Source organism: Brachyhypopomus gauderio, chromosome 3 (assembly GCF_052324685.1).
Source record: "Brachyhypopomus gauderio isolate BG-103 chromosome 3, BGAUD_0.2, whole genome shotgun sequence".
Classification (NCBI taxonomy): domain Eukaryota; kingdom Metazoa; phylum Chordata; class Actinopteri; order Gymnotiformes; family Hypopomidae; genus Brachyhypopomus; species Brachyhypopomus gauderio.
In genome coordinates, this window is record NC_135213.1 from 33,802,845 (window position 1) to 33,812,278 (window position 9,434).

General features: G+C 41.7%; 1 protein-coding gene across 3 annotated transcripts; it reads left to right on the top strand.

Annotated features, from left to right (window-relative positions):
* The first annotated feature begins 6,527 nt into the window (after window positions 1–6,527).
* On the top strand, window positions 6,528–9,374 carry fam47e (family with sequence similarity 47 member E). 3 transcript variants are annotated; one of them, XM_076997825.1, is made up of 8 exons: window positions 6,528–6,714; window positions 6,843–7,155; window positions 7,537–7,709; window positions 7,920–8,091; window positions 8,385–8,576; window positions 8,789–8,929; window positions 9,060–9,137; window positions 9,231–9,374. In XM_076997825.1, exons 1-8 carry the CDS (start codon window positions 6,662–6,664, stop codon window positions 9,327–9,329), a joined length of 1,221 nt encoding a protein of 406 aa, XP_076853940.1. In that variant the 5' UTR covers window positions 6,528–6,661; the 3' UTR covers window positions 9,330–9,374. The 3 variants fall into 3 exon arrangements, with proteins under 3 accessions (XP_076853940.1, XP_076853942.1, XP_076853941.1); XM_076997827.1 differs by having other exon boundaries at window positions 7,920–8,055; XM_076997826.1 differs by having other exon boundaries at window positions 7,573–7,709.
* The last annotated feature ends 60 nt before the right edge of the window (window positions 9,375–9,434 follow it).

The window sequence follows — 9,434 nt, forward strand, 5'->3', positions numbered from 1 at the left end:
CTTCTAAACAGCATACTGATAGTAGCCTACAACACTAGAATTATTTACAGTTTACATAAACCGGGCGTATTTTCCTCAATAATTAAACTGTTTCTCAAAGCATTAATCGTTTATTTTATTTGAGGATTACACCTTACAGTTTATTGTCTAGGACTGTAGTATCACCCAAGTTTACAGATACGCCTCAGGAAGCAGAAACGATATGCAGACTTGTACATATGTGCATGTATTAATAGTTTGTTTTAGTTAAGCTAAGACATAGACTAGACAATATAAACTAATAAGACTGTAAGACATTCTCTTAGGCTAAATGCAGCATTCATTTGATCTTTTGCTCATTCCTACTGTCTTCCCCTTACTGATTTGTGCGTTTATTTCTCGAGGAGGAAAACTGGCCTCACGTGTTTTGCCAGTTGATAAAGCTGAATCAACACAGCCCAATACCAGCTGTAGGTCCGTCACTAATACAAAATACCGTTTACTCTTATGGAGGTGTGGTACCATTGGAGTAGAACAGAGAACAGTTAATTCATTAACGAGGCTATGTAAGTAAATACAGCTAGTCCTGGAGTCGAGGGAACAAGCCATAAAATCTAAATAGGAATCTCGAGGCAGTGTCTCACCCAGAACTAGTTTTGAGGTCACCAACACAGTTAGTAAACTCAAAGGGAGAAAGCATGTTGAATATGTACACTTTCTAACGATGGTCACACCAGAAATCTGCCCGTTGTGTAGACTCTTTACTGAGTCTTTAAAATACAGGCTAATCTAAATTTCTCAACACAGCTCCTCCTATCTGGGGGGGTGACGGATGCTCAGGGTACAGAAGCATCTGTGTAAACAAGAGAAGTGAAAACAGACCACAGTAGATCTGCTTCGTGATCCATCACAACTAGTTACCATGGTTTCACATCAAATAAAAACGATATTTGTTGCTGGAGAATACACAACATTTTAGTTTACAGCATGTATGGCCTATGAGCATATGGATGACATCTCTTATGACAGAGTATACACTATATGGCCAAACGTTTGTCGACACCCCACTGAATTATTGAGTTCAGCTGTTTCAGGTACAAACATTGCTGCATACGTCTCTAAGCCCACTGCCTTGTATTCTTGATATACAAACATTAGCAAGAGAATGGGTGGTACTGAGGTACTGAAAAGCTTTACATGTTGATAGGAGGCTGCCTTGGCCACGAATGAGTGAGCAACATTTCTGACATAGGCCTACTGGATCTGCAGCAGTGAACTGTATGTATTATTACTGTGACGGGTCTAGCAGCAACAACGGCTCACCCACAAAGCTGAGAGAGACCATACAAACTGATCTAGTGGGACCACCAAGTGTTGGAGCACATAATGTGTGAACATTGATTATACTCTGTTGCATCACTCACTAGTGAGTTCCAAATTGCCGCTAGAAACAACACTAGCACTATAATTGTGTGTCAGGAGCTTCGGCTGTAGGTTCTATAACCTAGCAGCTGCAGAGAAGTCAACCATGTTTACATTTAGCTATAAACTGAAGTGCACTACAGTGTCTGGAAAAAAAACACCCAAAACTCCATGAGCTTACAATTTATATTGCGGCACAAACCTGGAACTTTGCTTTCAGCAAATGTTTCTGCATGAGGCAAACGATAATGAGTAAAGTGGTAAATCAAGCTATGTTTAAATCAAACCGCCTTCAGAGCTCATGAGAATTCTCTGCTTGGTTTGGTTTAATGGTACACTATTAGCATAGCATGAAAACTCAAGATGAATGCACAGACAAAAGTTCACAAGATTTGTTGGAAGGGTGTTGTTGTTTGGACGTTGTCTTTTTAGGTACTCTGGTATAGTCATACAGTATTTTTATAGAATGTTTACATTTTTATAGTGGTTAAACTTATTATTATTATTTATTATTTTCAAACTATCATGCTTTAGTGAGACACACAACCAGACATACCTAACTCCATTTTGTTTCACAGAGACCCCTTTTCGAATAACCTTTTTTTGAACTCCAAAAATCTGTACCCTACTCTGCTACTAACAATGGGGGTGTGTGTATGAAGCGTTTCCTTCGCTGTTCGTGTCTTCATCAAGCAGGACGTGCCTCCGTGTGCCATGATGCCTTTTTCCTCTTTCCTCACATTCCAATGGCTATTCCACACCCGAGCGTTCACCTACATCCTATGATCGTTTGCACGCAAACCTTGAAAATGCCTACGGCTCCTTTAAAGGGTGATTACAGATAGTTTGCTGCTAAATACTGCACCCGACTCCCAACTATTATCTAATTCAGAGTAATTAAAATGTCTGCTCAAAGATATGAAGAATTTTCTTGTCTCTGTACATGTAACAGACAGGTCCTTGTCTTTCCTAAAGTGTGTGAATCTTGAACTTGTGAACATCAAAGGTTTTTTTTTTCTTTCCTACCCAAAGCACAATATATTAAATATGTTTAAATAATAGTTAACTACTAGTCTCTTGAGTATCTACCAGGGTCACCTTCAATAGGGGAGGTTCACAAATTAAATCATTTGCTTTGTAAATAATAGTCAAAGTAAGACCAAAAACAAGCAAATATCTTTGCTCCAAGAAAAGCCATTGGAAGGCAATGGGTCAAACAAGTCTGACAACTATCAGAGCATAACACAGAAGTGCATCTGCACACCAATCACCAGCTATGCTAGGCACTTTTCCAAATGTGCTGCATACCACAGTTTGGAGTTCACTGTTTTGATATAATGTGGCTAATGTTACATATTATGATCAATCCCTTGCGAAGTATATCAACCTCCACCCTGTTCCCACGCTCACGTTTACTAGTGCTACGTGCTAAAACCATGAGGAAGGTGTGGGGTGGGTGTGGGAAGGCAGGAGGGTGTGGGGTGGGTGTGGGAGTGAAGGAGGGTGGGGTGAGGTGGGGTGGGTGAAATACAGAAGTTCGACTCAGCCTAGTACGACCTGTCTGCTCCAATAGCTAACAGGAACCTGGCACTCCCGGTAAGGGCAAAGAACGATATCCATGTGTGAATGTGGGAGTATCAGCTAGAGGGGAACCGCCAGGCCTTTTTACTAGTTGAGATTCATGGAATCTAGAGACGTAAAGAATTGCAGGAGAGAGGCCTGTGTTGGATTGATGCAGGCAGGTTTCTTCTATAAGCTCTCCCAGGAGATGGGGTGACACTGTGGAAAACTGCACTGCCGGGGACAAACCAGTGCAGACATGAATTAGGCCAAGTGTTTGGCTGCAAGCACAACTGTTAAACTTGAAAAGGCTGAAAGCAAATCATGTGATGACTAGTATCGGGATAGCGGACTAACGTGACGAGTGTTAGTGGTTTTGTTGAAGCTTAATCCACAACTCTGCCTTCCATAGTGATTTATTGCATCATTCCGTCCAATAGGTGGAAATCCTTTTTTTTTTCTTGATTCATGTTTAGATCCATGGTGTGGTGAAGTTCCAAGACATATGGGAATGCAAAGCTTTGCTATAAACCATTGTTTATAGCCAGAGAGTTATGTGAGTTATGAATTTAAAGGGAATTTAGTTTTGGTAGGGATGCAGTCATTCATCACCAACAATGAAAAGAACATACTGTTTCACATCTTGAGTCTTGATAGTGTTTCTCTTGATATCATGACAATGAAACCATCGGAATTTATGATGCACACTGCCCAGTATTTATTTAAAGTTATTATGGGAGTTCCGCTAGCATAGGTACATGGAAATTACATCTGCTAATTTTTTTTACATGCACAGAAGCCTCTTTGGTATCACAATAAATAAAAAGCTTCAAGCTTGCTATGAACTTTAACGTTTCCTTCCATTGTCACACTGACAACTCCAACTCTCTTGAGAGAAATTAGGTTTATCCTGTTAGCCTGTCCATGACTGTTGCTTTCACAACATCTAGAACATGCATCAAGGTTAAACCTTGACAACAAGTTCTAGGGCATCAAAATATCATGTACAGGTTATCTCTGGAACCGTCATCTGCTAAAACGTCAGAACCGAAGTGAGAGACAGCTTGTTTTAAGGAAAGCTGATTGCTTTTTAGATTTTGCTGCCATTTAGGGGAGCAACACGTTGCACACATGGACCTATTTTGCATTGTATACATAACCAAACAAGTTCCCCAAAAAGCCACACCTTGGCATATCTATACTTTGAATGAAACTTTACTCATGTACATTCTCACAGAGTACCTTTTAACCCATCAATAGATTAAAAAGACATTTTGTTCATTGTGCAGGTGACCTTTATTTGATACTCATATAACTGATTTGCCGAAAGCATCTCCTTATCCCAACCCCCATATCTGGTACATCACATGGCAGGACAACTCCACCACACGACGTGACTGGCCCAGGGAGACATTCCATCATGAAGTTTCTACCTGTTTCAGTTGCACCTTGTCTTAATTTCCCCCTAGGCTGTATTAATAGGCAAAACTGTCACTCAGGGGAAATCTTCCAGCCAATGGAGATTTTCAAAAGCTGTGCAAGCCCCCCCCCAATTCATATGGAACTCTATCTGCAATGTCTTCACATTTTCTGAAGATGTTGCTCTCTTTAAATATTTTGAAAAATAGTTCTGATTATATATTCTCACAGTATGGATAAAGGACCAGTGTGGTTCTAGAGTTTGTCAAATGTACCAACTATCTGTTTGTTCGGTAGTTTAATTAATACTACAAATTGTTTTGGAAACTGGTCCATGATTAATAATAGCTACATAAAGAATATTTCTTTCGAGTCCGTCTCCTGACCCAAATATTTGAGAAGTGACGATAATGTAACAAGTATACGGTGCACGTATTCAATTTCCGTATTGTTCATGTTAACTATTTAGTCTAATCTGCACTTAAGTATACACATTACAGTACCTGGCTACACTCTCTCTCTCTCTCTCTCACACACACACAACACACACACACACACACACACACACACACACACACACACACACACACACACACACACACACACACAGAGAGAGAGAGAGAGAGAGAGAGAGAGAGAGAGAGAGAGAGAGCTCAGCAGTCACATGACCGTGAATTTGAATTGTTCGGACAAGTTTGTCTTAGGTGGGTACAGAACAAATGTAGTTCATCTGTATTTACTCTCATGGAATCGCCAAAGAGTTGGCCTGTTGACCTCAGATGAATCACTCAGAGTGTTCATTGACTGGGCTAGCAGGTTATCTTGCAGGAAAGTAACTCTTTCAGGTCCAGAAATATCAAACATTAGAACAAAACATATCAAATACAAGTTGATGAATTTGTCACACAATGTACTTTTTGTACCGTATGACGTTAGTTTAACTGAAATCAGCTAGAAAATACTCAAATTTAAAATGCTTAGTTGTTCAATGTGTCTAAACACGCTGTTGTTGGTTTAAAGGTCTTACACAAGAACTTTTAGCAGAAGAAAATGATCACCTATAATCCACACCCATGGCCTCCAATCATTACTACTGTTTTAATTGGCCGCACCCACTGTGTCATTAAACAAATCATTCAACGTGATAAGCTTCACGCACACACGAAATGTGGATATCAGTTCGTTAACGTAAATGTCAGATTTCATGTTGTAATATGTGATACTGAAGAAGTTGAAGACGTCCAATCATGAAGGCACATTCGCAAGGCAGCGTTCAGTCGAGAGGGCAGAGGAGAGGAGAGAATTTTATTAGTTCCCGTAAAAATATTACAGGCTGTGTGTGTGACATAAGCATGGCTATAGTTCATGTAAGAGGTTCATGTGATCTGGACCTGAGGAGTACGCAGAGGGCAAAGGGACAACGGAGCTTCTGCATTAACCGAAACTGAGGCAACCTTTTGCTATTTTTGGATCAAAGAAATGCACCAAATAGACTAATTAAACATTCTGCATCCCCGTTTTGACGTTAGGTGCTGGGCGCCGTGTTGGTCAGCTGTTGGGTTTCCCTGATCATCACGTTTTCATAAAACTTAATATCTTATAAACATAGAAATGACTAGCCAGTGGGCTAAAGGGTGCGCTCGGTCACGTTGAGGTTTCAATGTTGCAATGAGATTGATGCAAGAAGATCGAATTGTCCTACTTACATGGCACGAACCGAGCAGCTGCCAGTAAACAGCATTTTTACAGCAAATTTTTATATTTCAAGACAGAACTTCACATCACAGCTTGCTTATGATTTCAAGCTTTTATTCACTTACATGTTCGTCAAATACATGGCCACCGTTGGGAATATATTACTTGAAATGCCAGAATTGTGTGTTTTTCTTGTTAAATATAATTCAATATTGATTCAAAAGAAAGCTGAGGTTACTTTCTGTACCTCTCACCAGCACATCTTGCGGTCAAGAAATATGTTAGAATGAACGAACAGTTGTGTCGTACTCATGATATGTGGTAAAAAAAATGCTGAATAATGTTCATTCCAAGAATAAAGTCCGTAGACCCTTAGCACACATGGCGTGTTTAGGATCGCAGTACTCCCCCTAGCGGTAGTTCTGCGTATTACGCGTCCGTGTTAGGTCACCATAGTGACCGACGTTCGTCTCGTCCGAGTGGTGAAACCTGGACCGCAGTCACCAGCCAAAAGGAATCAACACCTGGCACAGATTTGAACCAAATAATACACAATTATACACTAAATAAAAAACACGGCTGCAAGATGACTGACAGAAAATTACATATTGAACACGGAGGGAATCCTCTGCACCCGTGGTAATTATTACACTGTTGTTTTTATTAAAATGATGCAAATGACACATGCACAGGATGCTTTCTTGATCCCCGTGATCATTTATCTTATTTTATGGTGTATCGTGCATACTGCTCCTGTTTTGTCACAGGTATAAAGAAAGGTTGCGCACAAAGTTCCTCAAAGATCCGGTTAAGAAGTCGCAGCTACCCGGGACCGGACACGGAGGCCGATATGGCGCTTTTAGAGACGGGACCTTCACGCAGCCTCGGCGGCCAACCGCCCCCGTCATTTTTGGGTTGTCGAGTCGGGCACGTCCTGGCAGGCCAGCCAGGCGGATCACCGAGGAGCGAGTGTCCCTGTGCAAACACACCCGGCGTGGGGAGGTGGAGGTGTTGGAGCCCAGACTGACGGCGCACCCGCTCGCTCTGTGTCCCCGTGTAGAGAGCGGCATGACGCCCGAGGTAAACTACCCCACAGTGGGGCAAGAACACACTCATCCCGTCCCAAACAGTGTGACAATTCGGTCAATCTCAAGAGGTGCTGAAACAACGTCACGTTTACAAGCTATGAGTTACAAATATATAATTTATAGGGGTTGAGAAGAACACTCAGCATTTTCTACCTGATGCACCATTCTGAGTTAAATTATGAAGGGCATTTTATATATATAGAATGAATTATGAAGGGCAATATATATATATATATATATATATATATATATATATATATATATATATATATATATATATATATATATATATAAATAATGCCCTTCATAATTTAACTCGGAATGGTGCATCAGGTGGAAAATGCTGAGTGTTCTTCTCACCACCTATATGCAGCTATTTGACGATGTATTGTCCGTCCTGGACGCGGAGATGCACGTTAAGAGGGAGCCAACCGTTTCCTGTTCCGAAAACCCAGAGGAGCGTGCTGAAGAGAACGTAGCACCATGCGAAAGCCCAACCCAAGAGCCCTCAAGAGAGAAGCCTACAAAAGCAGCCACCATCACAGTGTAAGTGTTCTGTCTAGTACGAAGCCTCACCCTGTGCACCAGATATTCTTCTCTCTCTACTAACCCAAGGCAAGATCATGGTCTAGACATTCTATCCACGCACACCTACACAATTTCACAGTATTGTGGACGGGTTTTGTTGTTGTTGTGCAGTACAAGATACCTTAATATTCCATTGTTTGTGCTGTGAACACCTATTATATCCCCCAGAGCCAGGAAGGAAGAGGTTAAAGGCATCACTTCTAAGAATCCCTATAAATTGAAGGATGTCTCCCATGCCAAAGAGAAGCAGCTGGCTGGTGTTCAAGACCTGGGCACACCCTCTCAGGATGAAGACCTCGAGAAAGTGACCAAGCTCTTTTGTGACTGGGTCACCTCTTTGGTCTGTGTTGAAGACTGAGTGTGAGGGTGTGTGTGTTTGGGGGTGGGGGGGGAGGGTACTAATCTGGAAGGAAAATACAAAAAAAAGTTCCTAATTTCACAGAACTAAAGCACCTAGCATTAAGAACTGCAGTACTGAAGTTAAAGGTCTTTAATAAGACAGTCATGTGAACATTCTTTCTTGCAGGCTTTTAAATAATCTGTTAGTTATTAGCACTGACGGCCACTGTTACAGTATACTGTTTCACAGGAAGGAGCATCGTTTCATCTGTGGTCATATGATTAACTCTTTAGGGAGGAGAAACTAACAACTTAACAGAGTCCACTATCATGAGCCTGTTTGTCAGTGGCTATGAAAAGAAGCCTGCCTCAACATTCCCTATCCACGTGTTGGAGCCCAGCCAAATACCAAAGGAGCCTCACACCACTGGTGAATGCCTGCGCAAAGACCGTTCCTGCTGTGTCCAGCCCAGAGACTCAAACAAGGTTAGAGCCCACAAATCTTACAGTAAACCAGTAACGTATAAAGGCTCGTGAAATCAAGTCTTTGGGTGTATTGAAGTATATTTTCAAATAATAAATTTTAGGCTCATGCCTTCAGGTTTGGACCGTATAGTTTTTTGGGATCCCCATTACTTGCTGGTGTGTTTGGTTACCTGTAATTACTTTGAATTGGCCGATTCTTGTCAAAACGCCAGGTGCGCAGTCCCCGTGTAAAGACCACATATGGTGCCTGGTATTTGGACCCTAAAACATGGAAGAAACGTCCTGCCAACGAGCCACTAAGAGACCCTTCAGCGACCAGAGACCTGGAGCTCATGGAGCAGCCCACGGAGAAGGTGGATCTGATCAGTGCTCTTATATAGCTACTAGCTATAAAGGCAGAAGAGCAGATAAAGTGAGAGCAGATTCAGCCCACACCAATCTGTATTTATTCATGTGAGGTCTAATATTTCCCCTGCTGGGCAGGATGAAGAACTGAAACAGATTCATGGGACTCGGGCCTTCAAGCAGTTCATCGTCAGTAAAGGACTAAGAATGCCTAGAGTAAGACCCCATGTTCTTGGGCTGGATTTTGGAGTGTGAAAAATGGACTGATTTTATTACAAATCCCGTATTTAAATGCATTTCTTACTGCAGTTTCTCAACTCTCTGCTGGAAGAGGACCAAGACGGCGGCACCAGAGGGAGAGACGGGACCAGTTCAGCATTGACTCGCAAGGGGACAGTCACGCTTTAATTACATCTGGGCCGCTACTCCTGTGCGGCACAGCTGTGCTTGAAATGAAGGATTATTAAAAAGGACAATTATGACGGTTAAATTAAGACAAGCAAATGTGTTTCT

Excerpts from the sequence above, each read along its gene's own strand:
- fam47e (XM_076997825.1), top strand. The coding sequence starts at position 6,662 with ATGACTGACAGAAAATTACATATTGAACACGGAGGGAATCCTCTGCAC. Across the intron at positions 8,092-8,384 it reads GTGACTGGGTCACCTCTTTG|GGAGGAGAAACTAACAACTT; the intron begins GTCTGTGTTGAA and ends TTAACTCTTTAG. Across the intron at positions 9,138-9,230 it reads AAGGACTAAGAATGCCTAGA|TTTCTCAACTCTCTGCTGGA; the intron begins GTAAGACCCCAT and ends TTCTTACTGCAG.